The sequence below is a fragment of the Rhagoletis pomonella genome, unplaced genomic scaffold (assembly GCF_013731165.1).
Source record: "Rhagoletis pomonella isolate Grant_MI unplaced genomic scaffold, Rhpom_1.0 Rhpom_scaffold_00011, whole genome shotgun sequence".
NCBI classification, from domain to species: domain Eukaryota; kingdom Metazoa; phylum Arthropoda; class Insecta; order Diptera; family Tephritidae; genus Rhagoletis; species Rhagoletis pomonella.
In genome coordinates, this window is record NW_023458565.1 from 3,223,258 (window position 1) to 3,248,497 (window position 25,240).

The 25,240-nt window shown below is 33.9% G+C and overlaps 1 protein-coding gene across 1 annotated transcript in view; it reads right to left on the reverse strand.

Annotated features, from left to right (window-relative positions):
* Nucleotides 1-13,370: 13,370 nt before the first annotated feature.
* Nucleotides 13,371-25,240, reverse strand: part of LOC118747106 (GA-binding protein subunit beta-1-like) — a 17,277-nt gene continuing 5,407 nt past the window's right edge. The window contains exon 9 of the mRNA XM_036481096.1: nucleotides 13,371-13,467. Within this exon, the coding sequence (XP_036336989.1) occupies nucleotides 13,371-13,467 (97 nt within the window). The remainder of the gene's footprint in view (nucleotides 13,468-25,240) is intronic.

The window sequence follows — 25,240 nt, forward strand, 5'->3', positions numbered from 1 at the left end:
AAGCTGACTTGAAACAAGTGGACAAGTAATGCAGGAGTAAAGCTCGAGATTGTTTTCTTTAAACGCGTTTCTATTTAAAAATCCTGCACTTCGCAAATACTTTTTCGAATTGAGGACAAATAAAAGGAAGATCGAAATTTCATATTATCATTTTGAAGTTATATCTGACGGAGTTGGAATATGGGACCACCTACAGGAGAATATGTAAACAAATATGAAATGTAATAAAATAAATAAAGTAAATAAAAATAAAAAAATATAAAAAAAAATTTTTGTTTTTCCTATTGATATTTTATGTCCAAAAGTAGTTAGTGACAAGTTAGTTACATCAAATGCAGAGGTAACCACCCTTGACTACATCTAATGCAGAGGTAAACCACCCTTGACTATTTCGCGGCCATCGCCATAGAAATATAGTTAGCTTTCGTCAAAGAAAATATACAGATAATAAGTGACTTTTAGCTCCTTCCTAATCAACTTAAAGTTAGCTTGTAGTTAGATACATTTCCTGCAGGGCTATTATATACATATGTATGTATGTATGGAGTTGTGTGTGCATACCCTGTAGGGAAACGCGCTAGCGGTGAGCTGGTTCAGTTCTAGACAATAACCATGACTAAATTCGACACATATGAGATCTACTTAGTTCGCTCTGCATCACTTTTCCAATATTTCCGAAACAGCAGTAAATTCGCCACCTTAGATCTAGAGTTCTACTGAAAAATTTTGTGTATTCTTTGGAACTCAACATATTTTCTGAGACTTTTTTTTGAGCTGAACAAATTACCGTATCACTTAATGAAAACGGTTAAAAATAAAATATGTCGGTAGTTCTATCTTTTAGTAAATTAAGCATTTTTAATTATTCTTGCTTCTTGCATTAAAATATATTGTTATTTTTTAGAAAACGTGGACTATGAACATTTCACTCTGAGCTAGCCATTTGTAATTTTAAAAAGTTAAATAAAATAGTTGTGTAAAATTACCACGTTTCACTTCTTTCGGACTGGTGAGGATCTATTTACTATCAGACTGGTTCTTTTTTTTGGCTATAAATAACTTGTGCTGAACTCGAAATTTGATTCATTAGTTCGGGTTTTCCCTGCAGGGTACATACATAGTACATTTGTACCGACAAATATAAGTACATACATATGTATGTATTGCATTCCCACAAGTCTTGTTTTTTTTTTTTAATTCACCGGCAAAGCGTTATGACTTTAGATGCATATTTATGTACATTTGTAGTTATCTACTAACAAGTTATTTATAGGTCAACGAATTTAGCAGCGTAAATAATCAATTATAGGCCTGTATGAGTGATACCTGGGTGTCAATGATTTAAATCTGATATTAGTTACATATATAATTTCGGAATTCCGCTTTGTAGTTACACAGTGGAGTAGCTTACTAACAAACGTCCAAAAATAATTTAAAAACAACTACTACAACATTAAATTAGTTTCAATGTTTATTAAAAACCCGGACTTTTTTTTTAAGTTTGCAACTGAAGATCTTTGGTTCTTATAAAGTTTCATGAGTACTCTGTAAGACATGTTTTCAAAATTGTAATTTTTAACATTTAATGACAAACAGTGAATTTTGAGTTGATTCATTTTTGAACAACGTGTACAATATCCAAATGGAATGACGACGGAACATTTCCGCAAAATTTTTAGCTAATGAAGTACCTTTGTTTGTCTGTTAAATTCGATTTTTTTTTACGATTTCCAATCGTTGAAGATGTCTGCATGTGTTGAAAAATATATATTCCAGTGCTAGTTCAAAAATTGTGTTACTTAATATTGCAGACGCTTCTATGTCATGATAAAAATACGAAAACTACGCACTTTATTAAATGTTTGTACATATTTTACTTCATACATAAATTTTTACTAGATATTTAGTACTTACAAAATAGTTACACTCTGCTGATAAGTGCATGTATGAACTAGCATATCGATATGATTAGATTGATATGCTTAGATAATGTAATGCTTAGATAAGGGCGGCCCAAAAAAGTAAAGTCGGAATTTTAATGCTCTCACCCCCTAGGATTGTTCCATACTGAAAAAAAATAACACCCCTGTTGTTTATTTTGAAATTAAAAAATATTTACAGCCAATTTCACGAAAGCAATTTAAGTGAGAAATTATTTTCATTTTTTGAATTTTTTATGGAAATTGACAGAAAATAAATAATCATTTTCCATTTAAATTGCTGGTGAAACCGGCTGTTAGAGATATAGAATTCTTAAAAGTCCCATTTTTTAATAGTAACAAATTTTTATAGGTCCCCCACTAACCCCAAATAATGCAATTAGCCATCCAAATGAAGGACTTTTCAAGTAAAGTCCCATATCTGAACCATCAGTTGTATGAAAGCTATTGGTTATAGTGACCCGATCTTTGTACGTTTCACTGAAAGTTTTCTGTTGACATTGAGAAAAATTCATGTTGCTAGCTTCATAAATTGAGGAATTATACAAAAATCTCATATCTGAAGAATACGTTGTATTGGAGAAATATTGCGTTATAGTTGTCCGACAAATGAATAATACATTTTAAAAATACATCCGCATACCAAACTTCAGTCGGATATCTCGAAAACCGAGGGACTATTTTGCGTTCAAATAGACGGCCATGGTTATAGGTTCACGAAAGCTATAAGAATTTTAGACAGAAAAGGAGCAGAGCATTGCATGAAGTGTGAAAGCTGTGCTCGATGGGTCCGAAACATTGATATTCAAAAGAATTAAATTGTTTATTTTTTACTCCTCTCAAAGCTATACAAAGAAAAGGGGATAAGACTCGCTCGTGCAAGGTGCTCCTTCCCACATAGCTGCTCAACGAAAACTCCGCAAGCTATACTCTACCTACCCATGCATACCAGCATTCGGTCTACGACCTGAACGAGTCGCTAATCGATCGCGCCAGGATCGCCGGAATTGTGTCAGCATATTTATACAGAGGTCTGGCTTTTTCCTAGATAAGCGCGCTCTGTCTCCCCAACCAAAACATTAATACAAGTTATGGATGCGAAGGAGAAGTAGTACCACATAAAGTCTGTCGTTGCATCACATGGCTACCTGAAGGATTTAAACTCAATCAAAGTTACCCAGAATGAGGAAAAATACAAAACGTAGATCCGTAGTGAATAATATTGCTAGCGTTCACTGTTTCCTAATGCTTTTTTCCGCACGTGGTACACATTTGTAACAAAGCGGATTCTGTCGTTGTCCCAAAGATTTTAGCTTGTGTTTTCCCTATCTCAGGGGTTTCGACTTCCGCTTTTTACGGGAACTTATAAGGACTACTCGCTGTTCACGCATTTCCGTGCCAAATCATACGCGTTGCTGACCTTTATTCAACATCTGGTATAGTCATCATATGTATATAATATATCATCTGCAAAACCTATAACATCTTTTGCGGTCGGTAGCGGTAGACGAAACTCTCCGTTTCATGTAAAAAATTAGCGGAAACTGTTACCTTTTGAAGTGGTTTTATGATTTGCTCCCAGTTTGCAGAAATAAAAATAAATTTTTTTTTTTTATAGCCGACATGAACATCGCGCAGTGGGGTTTGTCTCCACCCCTTGCCCGTTTACACGTGTCTATCTACTAGCCTGCCAAAGAAAAAAACATTTTCACATAGCACTTATTAATCAATTTGACTTATTTATCTTCCATTTATTTTGAGTGCTTTCGCTGCGTTTTTTGACCTTTGCTCAAAATGATTAATAAACAAATGCCTCTCACACCACTGGTAACCTCATGTTTCCTTCAAAAAAGTCAAAAGTCCCCTTACACATTTCTACTAACTCGTAGCATTTTGGAAGATCATATGTTTCCAATATTTTAACACTAACTTGACAGCTGCAACAGTTTCATACATATTAACCAAATGTGCTCTGAACACTACATATCTTCTTCTTACTCGAAATAGAATAAACTGAAAGTTCATTGCCACACTATGTATCTTGAAGAGAAATTTTGTAAACATAAGGACCTTTACATGTTTACCATTTCTCATTGGTTTTTTTTTTGCTCCATTTTTTAGAGCTGTCTAGGAATCACAATCTTGTTAAGTTTTGTTGGAAAAATAATATGAGTACAATACTCATACTTTGAAATGCAATTTTTATAACAAAACGCCAGCGTAGTCGGAAGTTTTTAAGCATTTTCGCTGTATCACTAGCTTCGATGTCTCCCTCGCCGTTGTAACTGTCTGCATTTTTATAAAACTTGCACAACCAACTAGAAAAGTCTCATATTTCAATGTGAACATTTTTCATTCATGAATACATTTTATGTAGCGCCAGGCGCATGCATATGTATGTTCATTAGGGTGGTCCAAAAATGCATGTGAGGAAAAAGTAAAGTCGGAATTTTAATGCTCTCGCCTCCTAGGCCTGCATCGAAAAAAATTATATCCCTGTTTTTTTTTTATTTCGAAATAAAAAAAAAATATTTAGTGGTCGCTCAAAGCGCTCAAAGTTTTCCATGCACTTTATAATTTTTCCTAGAAATGGTATAGAATTCTTGCAAATCAATATTTTTCGATCAGAAAACTCTGTTTCTCTTCAGAAGAATCCCAATAATAATACCCAATTATTTATTTAACCAGTTTTTAATACTTGCGATTTTTTATGAGTATCGCTATTGCATTTTTAAATATTTTTATAATATAATATAATATTAAAAATAAAGTTTTCCGATCGCAAAATATTGATTTTCGAGAAATCTATACCATTTTTACGAAAATTTTTTTTCCTATATAAAATATGTACATGAAAAACTTTGAGCGCTTTGAGTGACCTCTAAACATTTTTTTCACTTCGAAATAAAAAAAACAACAGTGATATATTTGTTTCGGTGTAGAACAATTGCAGTGGGTACTAGCATTAAAATTCCGACTTAACCTTTTTTTGATACCACCCTAATGTATATACATACATATATACATAAATAGACACCGTATTTATATAAATGTTACTACAAGTTTTCCTCTCATTTTACATCGAGTTCTTGATTCTTAACTGCAACTTACTTTTTAATTCAAACTTCTTGTGTAGAAATTCATTTTTATCCACAAATGATTTCAGTGAAGTTTTGGCTTTGGTTTTTCTAACTTGTCTGCTATGTACTCCAGTAGCAATTTACGCCTTCATAAAGTTTATGAGCGAAAAACAGGAAAACACTTGAACTGCCAGTGGATTTCTTACAACTCAGCGTTAATGTTCTCACTCACCTTTCGTTCTTCCTTCCTGCCGTCCCTATTTGTTATAATTTTTTTATTTTTTTTTCAAAATACAATATCAGAAGTACACCTTAACGGCCAACCCTTTGGGGTAGTCCACATCCGGAAATACTTGCTTACATATGTATGTCTGTTCTTTTTTTTTATATCTTTATTTCACTTGTAAGTGCATAAACACTTTTGCTTATATGTTTACATATTGTATGTATATATGTATAGAAGTAAGTATGCTGATATTGGTTTCACGCTGTGCCTTCTTAAGTAGTATTTTCCTTGCTGACTGTTTTATATACACGTGTTTATATACATTTCTGATATTTGTGGTTTCCACTTGAAGTGTTACTTGTTTATTCGAAATTTTGTTGCCAAAGCGGAAATGAATTTTTTATATCGCTCGAACTAGCATACATACATACATACATGCATGTGTATAGTATGCACGTAAATAAACGCACACAAAGGTATATCGCAATAGCGCATGATAATCCGAAATAATAGTTTATTTGCTTGGAAAGTGGTGATAGACCCAACAGAAATAAAACTGGCATAAACCGAATACATAATTATTGTCACCAAAGGGTGTTACGATCACTGTATCCGAATTTCATGGAAAAAGGATAATGCAGACCTATTAGCCGTTCTTATTCTTCAGGCTTTAAAAGCAGTTTGATCCATGGAGATGCCACAGGAGTGAGCTCTCGCTGTGTTCCTTTAATTTTTCCATGTAACGGAACCAAGGAGTTTTCTTTATGAAGCGTTAAATATTTCTACAATGTCTAAGTAAAAATTGTTCGTATTTCGATGGCCTTATTCTAATTTACTTTAACTGGTCGATAGCCATCAATTTATCCTATCTAGAACGCCGATCGATAAACTATCTTAACTCTTTGACCGACCGTAACTTTTTGCGAACTCTGCCAAACGCAATTGTTTCATCTTATCTCAAGCACTGTGAGTGAGGCTATCCTAACTCAGATGTGCCTATTTACTCCTGACATTGCTCTTAGACCCAACTAACTCATTCTGGCCGCCGCGTAACTGGCTGTCGGTTTACTGGCACGAAATGTATGCAATTGGGTGTTGGCTTGCATGAAAACCCTCGATAACTTCACTTCCCCTTCGAGTCGGCAAACCTTATGCGAGGTAAACCTGAAACCGGAGCGTGTAAGCGACACTTAAGCTATATCACCTCTGTTCAATAGAAATGGGTTTGAAATTGAGTACATGCATCGACATTACGTGCATATGCTTTGAGACTAATTTGATTGCCACTATTGAGCTCAAAGGCTGTCGAGAAGGCATGCGGATGTCTCACATGGTGCATGTTTACTCATTTGGGCTCAAAGTGGGCAAGTGTATAGGTGAAGCAGTATTTTCGGCGCTTCTATTCTTCTTCTGTTTGGCGCTGTAGCCGCCTGAGGCCACGCAATGAGCGGCATCGACCTCAGCGATTTTGGCCGAGTTCAACAAAGTACGCCAGTGTCAACTGACATCGATTCGAAATGCCAAGTCCTTCTCAAGTTGGTCTTTCTATCGCAGTGGGGGCCACCGTCTTCCTATAATACCACCAGCGGTTTCAAAGCTGGCATATCTGTGTCCATTCGAATAACATGTATTTTAATTTACTGCACTATGACCTTCGTCTTAAATACTAACCGTCGCCAACGCGTAAAGGCCCGTCAATCTTCCGCAAAATATTTCTCTCGAATGCTCTAAGAGCCGCCTCATCGGTTCTTGTCATTATCCATGTTGGCAAAAGTAATTCTTCGTTGGATTTTTATACTGGCATTATTATCAGTGTTAATGCTGGTTCCCAAGTAAACAAAATTCTCCACTTTCTAGAAATTATAACTGTCCACAATGACGTGGGTGCCAAGGCGCGAATGCGCTAACTGGTTGTTTGATGACTGTAGATACTTCGTCTTGTCCTCGTTGAGCACCAGACCCAATCGCTTTGCTTCCTTATGCAACTTTACCAAGAACAAACTTCGCTGTTTTTGTTGACGATGATGTTGATGTCATCGGCATACGCCAGATGACGCCAGATTGCACGCTCTTGTAGGAAATTCTATAATATCTACTCCTCGCCGCCGTACTTGAATAGCACAGCTGGTATTCGCTCCCCATCTTAGTCGGGCGGTGGAACATCGACTACATCATCATCGACGGGGCTCGGGTTCGTCTTCCCCACTACTTTCAGTGCTGCTGCCATTTAGTCGGGTGGAAAAGTGTTCCCTCCAAATTTAAGTGCTTTGTGGACATTGATCACTAGGTCGCCGTGGTTGTTATTACACTAGTTCGACGCAGTCCTGGGACACTACTATATCAATACAGACATAAATGTGTAGAAGGAATCTCTCATAATGGCACTCTGCATAACTGCAATACAATTTTATTTCGATGCACATTAGATGCAAACACAGCTACAAACAGACTTACATATGTGCATACATATGTATGCATATATTTTGGATGCATTTTTGCTCATCCACAGTAATACCCACATCACATCCAAATACAATTTAATCGAGCTGACCTACATTTGTTAAGAAAGAAGTGGAATGTGTATGAAATCTAACATCGATATACATATACAATTTACATATGGGCGATTCCACCGTCCAGGGTGGACATTTGTACAGAAAAAATGTCCTTTCTTGTTTAAATTTAAATACAAAGTACTCAATAATTCTACATTTTGAGAAAGCTACACCTAATTGACTATTATATGAGTTAGTAAAAATACCACCTTAATTTTATATGGAAAAAATCTGAGTTATTCACTGATGGGACAAAAAAAAGAACCTGCTTTTTGGAGCAGATATATTTTACGGAAACTCTGCGAATTTATTTCACTTTCCTGTGTGAACTTGATGTCTTATAATAAAACAAAGAATCACGAATACAAACAAAGGAAAACCTACAACAAAATTTATTGCTTTATTGTAAAAAAAAATCGGATTTCCTCTGTCACGGGTGGGACACGTACGAATTTGTATATGAAAATGAGATTTTAGTTTGGTCTATATTCAAGATTAGTTATAAAAAATATAAAGAGCCAAGTAGGGGTTCAATTCGCTCACGTTTTATCTTAAGATAGTATCTTTTATATAAAAGAAAATGCCTAGCACCGTCAGCAAAAAAAAATATTATAAATCAACGCGATTTCCTAGCGTCTTGAACTTTTCTTTTTCACATACTTAAATTTAATGGGCTATAAAACTGCATACCCAGAATTTTTCTAAAAATTCTTAAAAAAAAGTTTGAAATTTTTGGGTTTAATCATGTATTAATATTTGTTGAATTTTTATAATTTTTGTACGAAGTTTGCAGTGTGGATTCATGTGGTTCTGGTTAATGTGCTAGACTTTCATAAAAAAAACTATAAACATTAAATAAACAAAAGAAAAAATCAAAACTATGTGGAAACGAAAATGCAATTGTGCTAAACATTTGCAATGAGTTTCTAACATTATGTAACAAACACGAAACACAACTTCAACTTCTGTAATTAAATATAACAACTTTTATATATTTTTTGTTTGTCACGGGTGGGACAAGACCAATACCTGCTGCCTAATAATAAGTCATAATATACACACACACAATTTAATATATAACACCATTCTATTAAGCGCAGATAAGTTCTACTATATATTTTTCTTACCAAACACTTGAATTATGAATCGCAAATTATTTGGCAGAACTTTCAACACAACTTACTTTAAACTCACTCAAAATATTTACTTACAACTTTATTTCAAAACGTAAAAAAAGGGTAATAAAAATGCATGTAAAGCCTTAATTTGTTATTTTTTGGTTGATTCAAGATTTTTACAAATGTCTTATCCACACGTTTGTTAGTTTTATAAAGAAAAAAATTTTTCACTGAGGTTCAGTTTCCCATGGAACCTCCCATATGTAGGTATGTATAATACAGTTTTTTCATGTTGCTCCGCTCCTCTACGCAAAATTACGCTCGAGTAAATGATAGAGATTATATTCGTAGTGTTTTTTCTAACGTAGTCATTTGTGCGCTTCAATTATTCTTATTTATTGCTGTTGCAAATGATGCTGCGCGAGTAAGACCAACAATTTTAAAGCTATGCATATGTATATTTTGCAATTGCACTCTAACAGTGTCTAAAGTGGCACTGCAGCTGATGAACGCAAGATGATTTTTATGTAATAGCAGATTTTAGATATATTTACCTAGTGTGTATGTATGTATGTATGCATTAGGATAAGTCATCGATGGGACCATTAGCGCACACAAGGGGTGGGTTTTGGGGTTCAAACCCCCCCTAAAGCTAATAACCTGAAATACAAACTGTATCCTAAAGCCAGCTCTCAAGAAAAATCACAAGAAATATTTTTTATTATAAAGCACTTTGCTTTAGCTGTAAATTTTCTTGAAGAAATATGTAAATATACGAACATTTTTTTCTTGAGAGATGCAAATTGATTTAAGAAATTTCGATAGAAGAAAATTCCTATTCCATTTCTTGTGCGCCATTTTATATGAATTTTTCGTTCTTTTTTTAGAGCTCTTAAAAGTTTTACTGCGAATGAAACCTAAAAATATGCAATGCATACTCACTTACTGAGTCTAAAAGAGTTTACAACTGATATGTCCTTAACAAGGATTCGAAGATTTAATTTGCCCACTTCCAATTCGTTCCTCCAAAATTGCCTACATAACAAAAATTCAAGTTCATTTAATTTTTCTCGGTATTCGAAATATTAAAAAATTAGGCAATCGTAAAAAATCACCATCTCATTCGAAAACCAGAAACCAGATATCGAGGAAAATGAACATTAAAACTCTTTTTTTTTAATTTTTTTTTATTACTTTTGCAAGTTGAGCGCATCTTGTGTTTATAGAACTTTATATTAAACAAGTAATTTCAAATTACGGGAAGACCCTTGAGGTACCGTCTTTCCGATAAAAAAAAGAATTATTGAAATCGGTTCACGTGGTCCAAAGTTATGCCTTAGCATACTATTCCGACGAATTGATAACCTACCCCTTTTTCGTAGTCGGTTACAAATGTTTGAGTTTTTTGGTAATTTTATGTAAATAAATGCAATTTATGAAATTCAAAAAGTTTATTTATTTATTACATACTGTACATAAAACTTGCATAAATGTACTTTAATGATCATTTAATCTGAAGCTAATTTTCAGAAGTATAAACCCCTCCCGAAATATATTCCTGGGTTCGCCCCTGGATGGGACTAAATGCTTTAATCTAGAATTTATCCATTTGAATATAACATCGCGGCAGCATTTAGTCAACTCTTGAAAATTATTCTTCGTTTGGATCATTTTGGAAATATCAAAACATATCGGTAACACTAACAAACATTTTTAACAGTTTTTAGTTGCACTTACTAATTTTTCAGCTTTTTCCGATCCCGGGGTTTTCGGGATGTCGTTATCACAATCCCGGGATCCCGGGATTAGTCCCGGGATTTGGATATTCATTACTTTTCAACAACTTAAATCGAAAAAATTGCTTCTATATTGTTTGAGAAGCTCTCTGATGTCAGGATTTATTTTAAAGGACTTTTTAATTTCAAAAGATATGATAAGTTCCAAAAATTATTTAAAAAATCCAATGCAATGTAGAGTAAAATTATGGGTACCAAATGCAAGAGAAAATTTCTTTAGAATCTAAAAAAAATTGAATTTTTTGGATTCACAAGGACGAATATGTAATTTTTTAAGCTGATAAAGTTAGAAGGATGAAATTCGAGGGTGTTACCGAGTTAATATAAGTCTTTAAAATATAATTTTTTCAAAAAACAAATATTGCGAAATTTCAAGGATACAATTTTAAAAGGGCTTTTTCAATACTTACCAGTCCTTCTGCACCAAAAAACTTGAATCTGTTTAAATTCTACAAGATTTCCTCTTTAATTTTATACCCATACTTTTTCTGTAAGCACATTTCTCTGAATCTTTTAAGTCAATTTTGAATTACTGACGTCAGAGTGAAAAACTAAAGACCCAATTTTACTATATTTGGCCCATGGTTTCGCGAATACATTAATATTTGTGTTAAAAATTTACTATCGTCTGGTGTTATATATATAATGAGCTAGACATTCATAAAAAATAGTATGAATCATTAAATAAAAAACGAAATATAGCCAATACCGGTCAAGAAAAAGTGTTTCTATTATTTCCGTCAGTACAAATTACAAATCCCGGGATTATGTGCCAATAATCCCGGGATTTTTGGGCCTTAAGAAGGCCGGGATCCCGGAATCCCGGGATTAACATTCCTAGTACATACATATGTACATACATTAGCGTGGGCCGCTTTTTTAGAATTTTGACTGGTAATAGCAAAAATATGGTTCACGATGCTCTAAACACAATCTGTGCGAAAGATGACAATTTTTGGTCAATATCTTAGACTCACTGAAGTCCATCCAGGTTCAAGTGCTAAAAAAATTCTAAGCTTTCTTCGATTCTCTACAAAAAAGATATTTGCAATTTTAGTAAAAACAAATTTATTAATCTTTATTTTTTGAGCACATTGAATTTTGATGGACTTGGGCGAGCCGAAGATATTTTAAAAATAGATTTAATTTTAGAGAGTACTGCATATTTGAAAACTATGGAAATTATCGATGGTCAAAATTTAAAAAAATTAGAAGAAATATGTTTTGTTTTTATTTTATTCCAAACAAAAATCCCAACAAGCCAAGTCCGACAATATATTATTATATACGATTTTAAAGGCTTATGTATCCTCTTCTCAGATCATATTCTTTCTAGAATCCAAAATAGTCATGCAGAAGCTCATAAATCTACAAAATCGTATTTTCTGACCTAAATCGACAGGTCGCAACCTCTAAATGACCTTTAAAAAAATCTATAAAAATAGGCAATAATAGTTCTCATAAAAACGAATAAAATTAGGGAGTAAGGTTTTGAAATTTCCAAAAAAATAACATTTTCGATGAGCATCCTAATGTATGTATGTATACATGTATATTTGTACATAGCCATTCACCTTACCGCGACAAATTTTATGTTGTAATAAAGCGAATAACTGCATTTTGCGGTGAATGAAAGGTGTCTACCTAGGTTTACGAAGCCATGCAGTACATCTCCTAACTCTTCGTTTATTATACCTAAGCCTAAGCTATGTACGTGTGTTATGTGATATCCATGTAATATCACAACTAGCAAAGTCATGGAACGCATTATACGCAATCATGACAGTCAATAAATCAAAGGCGTTGACATCTTTGAATGTCAATGGCTTTGCCACGATAGGACTAGTGGATTTTTTGAGAAGTATGATCTTGTGGCTTAGACATCAACTCACAAATGAATATTTAACATGATACAATTAATGTATCAATTACGTGCGTAATTGTATTAAAGAAAAAACCACAAGTCATTCAACTTCAACGAAGGGAGTACTTATGCAGATAAACATATACATACATATATAGAGACTTGCCTTTCATAGCTTCTGTTATTTGTTTCTCAACTGGAGTTAATTTTTTGTATGCTTCGGAAAACCGTTCCCATATCATATTATTTATTACATACAAATATGTACATATGTAACTCAAATGTTGTCGATAAAAGTGTCATAAACATACAGGTTTACGTATTGCATGCGATTCTATCACAATCATATAAAAAAACTCCTCCACTAGGCAATCAAACAACGAGTATGCAGTCCAACAACTACTACATACATATGTATGTATGTATATTTTTCATACAACCCGCCTGGGAGTGTTTGACTATCGCATTTTTACCTTTTTTTATTTGTATGCCCGCCGACTTCCTTTGCACGACCGTGAATAAGTCGCATAGCTGTGCGTTAACAGCACTTTTTCCATTTTATTTATTTTTCTTTTTCACCTTTAAAACTTTTAATTCACTTTATTTTTGATTAAACTAACTTTTCTGTACGTAGTTTTTTTACTTATTTTATTTAGTTGACGGTAGTAAATTCCATGGCTGAGTAACTGCATAACTGTGCACAAGCAGCTCGCATTACTCACAAGTAGCAATATTTCTCCAACCTAATTTTATTTGTTCGCTTTTCATTTGCCTTCACCTCTTATGATTCACTACGATTGAAGTGACTTGGACACATAATTAGCATCACTATCGCAATCGCCATCATAGCCATCGTCATCATCATCAGCATCATCACCATCACCGTCACTTTAGTATTTTACAAAATTCTGCTCAGTTCATTTTTCCCATACACATCCCATACAAGATCCATTATAGTAAGTGTAGGCCCTTAGTGTAGTTTAACACACTCTGTTCAGCTCATCTACCTTTTTGCTGTAATTTGTAACTTATCTGCCGCCATCTTTCGTCTGCTTTTGCTTAAAAGTGCATAAAGTGTTTTTAATAGACATTTTTTATTCATCGTACTTTTTCATTTTTACTTCCTTGCTTCTTAGCCTATCCCCTGTACATGAATAAGTACATTGAGACAAGCATATTTACATAAAAACATACATATGTATACTATGTAGGTACGACTATGTAAGCTTGGGGATATAAAATTTGGTTGTGGTCAAATAAAAGAAGGCATACAAATTTCGTTGCGGTTATGCGGTCAACCGAACGATAACCGAAATAAAATCTCTCTCACGTCAAAAGAACATCTGTTTCGGACATTCATACGTATGTACATATGTACGTCCATGTGTAATTTTCCCCTTATCCTTACAACACATATACTCGTATACATATCGTCGCCTGGGTAAAAGAATGTCGTATGTTACGCATGTACGTATGACGCTTACGACAATCTTTTACTCAGGTGACGATATGTGCTTACATGTACCCCCCATCTATGTTCTTTTGTATGTACAGGAAAATACTAAATAAGTATAATAGGGGTATTCCCTTAAACTCGTAAAGTCATAAATTGTGTACAACTCGAAATTTTGCGAGACTGTTTTGCAAATTTGTAAATAGGTGCGTAGAGTGGTTTTGTGAAAAGGCCGAAAATTAGCAGAAAACCCAATTTAATACAGTTAGTGGCTGAAATTCATTGGGGTATATTCATAGCCGACTCTACGGTTAGTGGCAGCTTTTTGGCATAAGTTTCTAAGGGATATCTGTCAAGACAGCTGGAACTGCTTTAGAGTCGACTTTATTTCGGCTATGAATATCCCCCATTCATTGTATTCACTTCTTATTTATTTTCATTTCTTTTCAAACATTTGTTTGTCATAAATTTTAGTATACAATTTTCGGCTTCTCGGCAAAACCTAAGTTTACAACGTCGTTAACACATCAAATTTGCCTCAGGGACCGTAACAGTTACAATTTTTATTAAAAAAACCGGCCTTAAACAATTATTTTTTTACTTTTATTTAATTGCTTCTTAAATAACCGTTATTTCTGACTTTTATTTTATAAATGCAAAATGACAATTATTTTTGATTTTTATCTAAATAATTTGCAAATAACAGTTATAGATAACAGTTATCGAAGACTTTTATTTATAAAGGTCATAAATAAAAATCAGTCACTAACCTTTATTTTTAAAATCATACTTATAAATGTCATTGGTATAAGTCGTAGAAAATTTTTGTTTCCCAACACCTTCTTAACTGCGAAAAATGTTAATGACTTTTAAACGAATGATTTAAAAAATAAAAGTCGGTAACTGATTTTTATTGATGACCTTTATAAATAAAAGTCTTCAATAACTGTTATCTGAGACATATAAAAAAAAATCAGAAATAATTGTTATTTTTGATTTATAATATGAAAATCAAAAATAAATGTTATTTTTTTAATATTGCATAAAAATTACAAATAAAAATTTATTTTCAAATTTGAGTCTCGGTGAAAAAAGAAATCGATTGGTATGTATCACTTAGTTGTTGAACATTTCCTTCATAGTGAATTTTTCGATGACAATTTTCATCAATAACTGTTATGTTCGGTCCCTGATTTGCCTCGGCAATTTTACGATGTGCGCGTAAACTGAGCTCCATATAAATTTTGACTGTTCTTTTACGACGCTCAATAACTTACGAGACTTGTACGAGTTTGAGAATATCCCTAATTAGAAAATTGACTGGTCCAAGCACAGTAAATATTAAACGTGAACGACTTGGAACGTCCTGCGTTAACTTCGTTTTTTTAAGTTACAAAAAGCTTTCTGGGAAATAATAAGACAAGTAACAACTTCGAAATCGTAAACGCCATACTGGCGAGGTGTACAATCTTAGGTTGTATTATGCCCCTCAAAGTGCACTTTCCCCGCAGTCATCTTGACAAAATCACAAAGAATCCTTTATCATATAGCGCAGAACATTTCACCAGGGCCTTAAAACTATTGAAGAGAGATAACAAAAACCGGTGGGATCGTCATATAATGGTTGACTACTGCTGGGGGAATACTAAACGTAGAAATTACAATTATTTTCTATTTATGTAATCAGTACAAGATCCTATCTGTTATCTTTGAAAAAAAGTCATTCCAGCCTCCACCATAATTTTTTCCTTGTCTAGAATAAAAAATCCATATATTAGTGGTTAAGCTGAAATATTGAACTCAGTTTTATTTAGTAGTAGTAGTCAAAATTCAAACAGTCAACTTCTTACATACTTTACATACACTCAGATGTACAATGGGTACGTACATAAGTATGCATTTCACCAAGTGAGTCTTTTTGTCCAGGTGCTATTTAGCTAAAGATGTAAGTATAAATTTAATTATTTCTACTTCAGTTAAAATCCCACCACCAATATTCATCACAGTGTAGAGTGATTATCCTTCTTCTCAAATTACGGATAATGCTTTAACGTTATTGATACTTTGCAGTCGTTGAACTTTCCTTAATGAATTTTCGCTGGCATTCATGTAATAATAAGTAACGGGTGATTTTTTTGAGGTTAGGATTTTCATGCATTAGTATTTGACAGATCACGTGGGATTTCAGACATGGTGTCAAAGAGAAAGATGCTCAGTATGCTTTGAAATTTCATCATGAATAGACTTACTAACGAGCAACGCTTGCAAATCATTGAATTTTATTACCAAAATCAGTGTTCGGTTCGAAATGTGTTTCGCGCTTTACGTCCGATTTATGGTCTACATAATCGACCAAGTGAGCAAACAATTAATGCGATTGTGACCAAGTTTCGCACTCAGTTTACTTTATTGGACATTAAACCAACCACACGAATGCGTACAGTGCGTACAGAAGAGAATATTGCGTCTGTTTCTGAGAGTGTTGCTGAAGACCGTGAAATGTCGATTCGTCGCCGTTCGCAGCAATTGGGTTTGTGTTATTCGACCACATGGAAGATTTTACGCAAAGATCTTGGTGTAAAACCGTATAAAATACAGCTCGTGCAAGAACTGAAGCCGAACGATCTGCCACAACGTCGAATTTTCAGTGAATGGGCCCTAGAAAAGTTGGCGGAAAATCCGCTTTTTTATCGACAAATTTTGTTCAGCGATGAGGCTCATTTCTGGTTGAATGGCTTCGTAAATAAGCAAAATTGCCGCATTTGGAGTGAAGAGCAACCAGAAGCCGTTCAAGAACTGCCCATGCATCCCGAAAAAATGCACTGTTTGGTGTGGTTTGTACGCTGGTGGAATCATTGGACCGTATTTTTTCAAAGATGCTGTTGGACGCAACGTTACGGTGAATGGCGATCGCTATCGTTCGATGCTAACAAACTTTTTGTTGCCAAAAATGGAAGAACTGAACTTGGTTGACATGTGGTTTCAACAAGATGGCGCTACATGCCACACAGCTCGCGATTCTATGGCCATTTTGAGGGAAAACTTCGGAGAACAATTCATCTCAAGAAATGGACCGGTAAGTTGGCCACCAAGATCATGCGATTTGACGCCTTTAGACTATTTTTTGTGGGGCTACGTCAAGTCTAAAGTCTACAGAAATAAGCCAGCAACTATTCCAGCTTTGGAAGACAACATTTCCGAAGAAATTCGGGCTATTCCGGCCGAAATGCTCGAAAAAGTTGCCCAAAATTGGACTTTCCGAATGGACCACCTAAGACGCAGCCGCGGTCAACATTTAAATGAAATTATCTTCAAAAAGTAATTTTATGCGTTTTTTTTAAAAAAAAAAGTTATCAAGCTCTTAAAAAATCACCCGTTAATAGTAACTATAAGAAAAATATAGGCTAAGTAGATTAACGATTATATTTTGCCTGCACAAAAAACTTTGTGACGAGCGCCCTTATCGAGTGGAGTTTTTCATGACTGCTGCTTGCTTCATTCCTAGCTCGATAAAATGGCTAGCAATATGGAGTAACACCCGTGCAAAAGTGTAATTTGACATTTAGCCGTCATCTCATCTGCATGCTCCAATTTGATTGAGAACCTTCGTGAACACTCAAAAAATCTCTCATCGTGACATTGGTCTGAGGGAAGGATTGTGGTTAAGCAATGAAGCAACTTTGGTTTCTTTAGCACTCAGCATGAAAAGGACCTTTCTTAATTAATCTAAAAATAAATAAACATAGCTCGGCCCAAGCCTGCCATAAGACAGTCAAATAGGACTGCCTGTGCTCTTTACTAATCCAAATTTGAACAGAGCTGAAGATTGTTCTCAATGTAACTCTGCATAGACGTGCAAGTTTTGCGGAAATCTCAAATTTAGGCCTAGCACCATAGAAGCACCTTATTTTCGTGCTATCATAAGCGACTTTTAAGGCCACGGAAAGGTATTGAATATTGATTTTCCTATCTAATGGGCGGCATACACTGTGCGTCTGATTCGCGAGTCGCTTTGAATCTGTTAGTGAAAATAAATATGGTTAGTTACACCGACATGACTCTGAGCGACTCAACTGTGTCTAGTTGAAAGGCGAGTCAAAACGTACACAGATGACTCGCAAATCAGACGCACCGTATATGGTGCCTATAAATTTTTTTTAGAATTTGACGAAGTGTGGAAATCTGGTCAATTGTGGATTGTTGGGGTCTAAAGCCCTTCATAAAGGACGGGAACATTATGTGCCGATTACATGTAGTAATCAGACCACGTTGCACTGGTTTATGAAGTGCACCAGCTCTTCGTCGACGGCTTCGAAACTCAAACGGTATAAAGTTGGCTCCGGGGGCGTCCGCATTATCATTGCTCTCACCCCGGTACGGTCGATTGGAGGAACTTGAGTTTCGTCTCTATACAATGGTCCTTCAAACGAGCCACCGGTGTCACCATTCAATGATAGAATTTTCGAGCTGCATTCCTGCTTACCAGCAGCACAAGCTCTTCGCAATCACATATTTCAGCCATTCTTTGTCTTCTTGAATATGTGTGTATGTACATACATATATGTCTTTCATCCGTCCGCCTCTCGGTAATCTAATTAAAATTGCTCTTGTAAATTACATACATAACACGTTCGAATCGATTTAGTAATATACAATTAATAACATATTACATTTGCATAGTTATAACAGTAAACAAATAAAATCTATTAGTTATGTATTCTTTAGCTTCTCTGAAATGCAATAAAACAAAACTATAAATGTGAATAGTAATAATCCATAGAACGTCTGCACAACAGAGCAGCTGTACGCATACATGTATCCGTTACACAGATATTTAAGTAAATATATTTATTTGCAAGCAATGCAGGAGGTTAAATGTTGCAAATTGACGTCCATTTGAGATTGTAAATAAGTAAATTATTTGTATTGTAACTAAGCTCGTATCCCACTCTCATTCAAATTGTTTCAATATTACTTTTGAACACAGGAATAGCCAATTCAATAAGATCATTCGTATGTACATAAGTTCATACCCGTATTAGGGTGGATCACTCTCCATACAAAAAAAAATCTGTACTGCTTTCCAACAGAAATATAAAATTTATTACAATTTAGGGCTTCCACCAAAACATTTCAGAAAGTACAAACCTTCCGAAAAACGTGTTTTTTATAAGTAAAATTTGTTTTTAAAAATATTTTTTGTAAAAAAATCACCTCGGTTCGGAGTAGAGTTTAAGTTTTAAAGGACTGCATAATATTTTTTTTTTAACTTTGTACTATGGTCTAGAATTAGCTTTTAGTGGCATATATCTCATTTTTCGACTTTCTAAATCTCGAAAAAAGTGAACACTTTTTGGAAAACAGTCCATATGTATTGAGAAAAAATATGTTTTCCAAATGTCATTGCTGAAAGTGCTATGTATCAATTTGAAGACGACCTTTTTTCAAGTTAATTTTATTTGCTATTAAAGTGACAAGTATGTACTTTATAAAAGTGATATTATTACTATAAATTCCTGACGTGAACAAAAGAAAAGATAGAGAGAACATTAATGGAGTAAAAAAAAGTAAATTGAAAAACAATACAAATATTTTGTGAAAGTTTTGTGGGTACTGAAAAAAATCGCCTAAGGACATTAAGTTTTTTTTTTTTTGAAAAGTTTATGTTGCGTAAGAACTAACTTTCTTTATCGGGCTCCATCCGGGTCAAATCGTATATTTATGTAGTAGATAAGAGTACAGAATTTTTGATTTAAATCTTTGCTTCTGTAAAATTTTTGGATAAATTTTGCTTTTAAACAAGACATTTTTAATTGTTGGAAAGAAAACTGTTAAGCTGTGAGTGCAATAATTTATATGATTTTAAAAGAGCTAATTAAGTTGAAAATGAATAGGCAGTGGACATAATAAGGAAACCAATATTACTTTTTTGTGCACATAATAGCGCAAAATGGAACCAGTATAACAGGGCGTCACGTTATTTTTTGTCGAAACATGCAAATGGCTCTCGGAAAAAATTGTTTTTGAAACTCCAAAGGGCGTACATGATTGCGGTACGGTGAAGGAAAGGAGAAATTGAAAAAAACTAGCATCTGAAAAATCAAGAAAAGAATTATTCGCGACTTAGTAATGCCACAATTCGGACCACAACTTTTCAAAACATTTTTTAATTTCTTTTTGTACTACACTTTTATTTTATTTTAATTACAATTTAATTTTTATATAAATACCACCAAATAATACTCAAAGAAGTATTTTGTCAAAAAATTATGTAATTTTTACAAAAAAAAACTTTTTTTTTATTTGCAATGCAAATAAAATGTGTAGAACTCATTAGTTTTTAAGAAGTTTTAAGATTTAATTAAGATTAAAACATGTAACCACAAAAAGTAGTCGTTGTAAAATAGTGACCACGCCCATTTTTTATGAGAAAGTTTGGAGACCGTTATAAGCCTATGCACCAGATCTCAGACCTTTAGGTTGTTTTTTTTTATAGTTCATGCCGCAAAGCCTGCCATAGTGCATTGCATCAACTTAATCAAAATAATGGGATTTTTAGAAGTATTTTCAAATTGATCTCACTCACTTAATCCTTTGAAGACCGAATTAAGTTGGGTGGAGGCTAAAATTTGTTTGAACTGGTATAAAATTCGTTGTTGCTTATAAATGTTTACAAAAGTTTCTAACAACACTTGTCAAGGTTTATTGTTTTTATTTCATTAGCTTCATTATATTTTATAACCTTAAATGATTTGTTAAAAATATTATTATTTATTAGAAGTATTTTTTTTTTAATGTTGCAGAACCACTTTTAGCAAAGGAAAACTGCTGAAAACTAATTGGTTCTATAATTGTGGCAGAGGTTCAGCTTTTTGCCTTCACAACATTCTAAAGTATCAACTAAAACAAACGTTTTGATAAAATAATTTAAATAACAAGATTTACAAATCAAAATGTTAAGTTGCCTAAAAGCAACATCGGCCCTCAACGAGTTAAATCTTAATATTTTTCTGAAATAGGTATTTCGGCGGAAGTCTTGCAAAAAAATAAATTCTATTATTCCTGCGTAAAATCCGCAAATATTTTTGGTGATGTACCCTAATGCAAACACATATGTAGATACATATGTACATATTCTTCTATGAGTATGGAGGACGATCCTATAAATAGGATAACTTAGTATATAAGCTTAACAGAATCACAATTGCATAAATGCTTAAGGTTAAAGATTGTTTCGCTGCTTACATTAGATTTAGTCTGTAAGAATGTATGCTTACTGGATTATGGTTCATTTATTATCATTCAACTTGATAAAATTGCATGTACTTACATACCAACATATGTATATCTCAAACAATGGTCGTTTGCATTTTGTTCCTGCCAAGCATTGAAAAGCAAACAGCTTTGTGTGCATAATTAAATTTAATTCATTAAGTTAGGATGGTACAGACAGCACACATACAGCCTCGGAGAAGCCATAATGCGCCTGCAACTATGCAATGATTTTTAGTCATAAACTAATTGAGGTAAATTTTGCATGTGCGAACACACAGATAATAAACAAATAGCCATGGCATATTCTTGTCGTCACTGCAAAAGTATCTCCCATCACCAGCCACCTGTCGATTGGTAAACAGCATGTTGCTGACAATGAAACAGAAGCAGCAGTGCACTTTCGCTCTCTGCCAACCAAAACAATACATTCTTCTTCTGCCGTGGTCATGTTATCTATGTATCTATCAACTGGTAGAGGCCTTTGTTAACTCGATTGGTTTTTGATAATAAATATCTAATCAATATTTATCGCGCTGTAGGCCTTCAATGAGAGCAAGGGTATTAGTTGTGCTCAACATTGCTAAACAACTCGGTCATTTCCTGTGGCAGAGTGGACATGCTGAAGGTGTATTTTGAATTAGTTGAAGTTTATCAGCGCGTCGATGTTGACATTGTTGGCAAATCTCTCGGCTGACAACATTGACCACCCAGAGAACTTGAAATGCATATTTGGTAGTCGCGTAAATAAAAATGTTTAACAAATTTTAGAGTTAAAATTGAAATCAAGATAACACTCAAAATTACTAACCTATTTCGCTTAAATCTACAAATGAGTTTAACGTGTTTAATTGAGCGCTTCGCTTAACTACGAGTACAATGAAACGTCTCATCATACCAACTTTGATTGATACATATGGATTGATTAAGTTTTGGGATTTTGATACTGGGCCATCTGTCGAAAATCGCCAACAGCTTAAAGAGGAGCGTGAATCCAATTGGAGAAGGCGTCATGACCGTTCCATAAGGCGAGGAGAGAAGGTAGAGTGGCAGTTGATTATTGTACATAATTGAAGTTTCTGCTCTTTGTAGCTAAATTAGTGCTGCAATGCTTTTTTTAATTTGAAGTAAGTCCCTTCATTAAGGGGAGAACAACGTATAGAGGAAATATTTACAATGTTAAATGTCAGTGTTAATTGCAATACTACATGCATACATTAGGATGCCCAAAGAAAATGTTTTTTTTTGGAAATTTCAAGACCGCACCCCCTAATTTTAAAGGAGCCCAAGCACAACGAGTATAACAAATTTGGTCAAGATCGGTCGAGTAGTTTTTGAGATATGCATTTATCATATAAGTGGGCAGTGCCACCCCCATTTTCCTAAAATTGTTTGAAAAAACACTTCTTTGCTAAAGAGCGATTGTATATACATATCAATTTTGAATAAATATTGATGAATTCCTTAGCCGCACTGCTCAAAAAAATCTGAAGGTCCGGTACATAAACAATATAAAATCAAGGCCGAGTTTAAGAGAAGTCGCGTAACTTCGACATTTTGTATGCGATTTCGATAAGTGAGCTATCAGTTTATTTAAAAATAGATCTTATTTTAGACAGTACTACATATTTTGAAATTGTGGAAATTATCGATGGTCAAAATTTAAAAAAATTAAGAGAAATATGGGTTTTTTGTATTTTACCCAAAAAAAAAAACCCCAAGCCAAGTCCGACAATAGATTATTATATACCATTTTAAAGGCCTATACATCCTCTTCTCAGATCATATTCGATCATGGAAATCGAAGCGGAAAAAGTCATTCAAAAACTCATAAATCTACAAAATCGTATTTTCTAACCTAAATCGAAAGGTCTCCACCTCTAAATGATCTTTAAAAAATCTATAAAAATTGGCAATAATATTTATAATAAAAACGAATCAAATTAGTGGGTAGGGTCTTGAAATTTCCAAAAAAAAAAAACATTTTCGATGGGCACCCTAATGTACATACACATGACAATGAAGTGGCGCCAAGTTGCAATCAGCTGAATGTGTCCATCCAGGTGTTTGTACATAAGTAACATGCGTACATAACTGCATACATATTTCTATACGGGGTGATCCAATACGATTGCAGTTTCTTGGTAAGTTGGCGGAGCAATTAAACTATTTCAAAGTAAAAATACCATATTAAGTACCTTCCTTATTGATGCATTTTGTTGAATAAAATAAAACGTGGTGGCAAATAAATTTCTGAAAAATTGAAAACTGTATCAGCTGTTTTCGATTTAGCCACCCTTGGCCTAAATTATAACTGTCCAAAGGCCAACTAAACCACCGGACGCAACCCGCAATTGGTTCTGCATTATTTTGGCTCATTCGCGGAGAAACGGCTTTTTTCGATACTCGACACTCGCGTATTTTTTTGAGATAACAAAAATTATAACCTAATTATTACAGTGCAAACTTTAATTAAGATCAAATTTATAGATGTACAAATTCATCTTTGCATTGCATAACTTCTCCGGTAACCTCACAACTCTACAGCTATATTAATCTATAATATTGCATTACTGTTTCAAATCACTAATAAAAAACAGTCGTTTGAAATCCAGTTTTCAGAGAACTTATTGAGTAAAATTTTTGAAGTGGGCCACCATTTCTTCGACGATCGAGTTGTTTTTTTGTGAAACGAATTGTTTATCTTTCGCAATGATAAGAAAAAATACAAATTTCGCAATTTTTCGAAATTCGAATTGTTTTAGAAGTTATAGCTGGATATTAACTTTTTCTTGAAATTGTTTGGACTTCAAAACGTTAATAACTTTCGCCCCATTGCATTCAGCCAATTTTTTCCGCAAATAATTTTTAATGGAATGTACAACAATATTAGCCCAAAACGAAATTTTAACGCGTTTGAAAAGTCAATTATATTTTTGTTATTAACTTTGCCAAAACAAAATAAAAAATTAGAATGGGGAGAAACATGATCATTCTTAACTGTTTAAAAAATGAGCAGAATTGACATTATCAGTTGCGAGAAAACAATAAAATCCACACAATTTCGAAAAAAGTTATTTGCTATACCTAACTTCCAAAATAGTTCAGATTTTCAAAAGTTGTGAAATTTGTACATTTTCTTTATCGCTGTAAACCATAAATAACTAATTTCACAAAACAAGCGCGGCCTTCGCAAATTGGGTGGCCAACTTCAAACAAAAATTACACATTGATAGTGTTTTTGTACTCAAAAATTAAGCCTTGTAGATAAACAATTTGAATAAAAGGAGTATTTACGTATATTTACACACATATATACATGTGTACATATACATATCGCAAGTTCAATAATACAGAGAAGTAATTCAAAACTTACTTTTTTGGAGATTAATAAGCTTGATAAAAAGAATATGTTCAGTCTAACAGATAACTAAACTTTTTAAAAGTGGCGAAGATATGTGTCTTTACATACGTCTTTTTGATATAGCTTGATCAAGCTTTGATTGCTTTTTCTCACAAAATTTAAATTTTCAAATAATTATCTACAAGTTTATAATTAAACGTGCGATATGTGCGCACATACCCTGTAGGAAATAGGTGCACTAAATAATGCCTTACCAGCAACTTACACTTGACCGGGTGGTGCCTACCGACTTCTCTGCCAAATCGTTCTTAGTTCGGCACTCGAACATAACTTCAGCGGCGCGTTATTTTGCAATGTACAAGATAATTCTCATCGGAGGTGTTCATTTTGTGCTTTTTCTAATAGCTGGCATTGGTCATGATGACAATTTTGGTACTAAAAGCTAAAAGAAAACACGGATCAGCTCGTAAGGTGCTTACCTACATATTTTCCCATTGGGTAACTATGTTCTTATATAAGTGTGTGTATCATTTGTAGGGTTACTGTTTTCCACATGTCGATCAGATGAACAG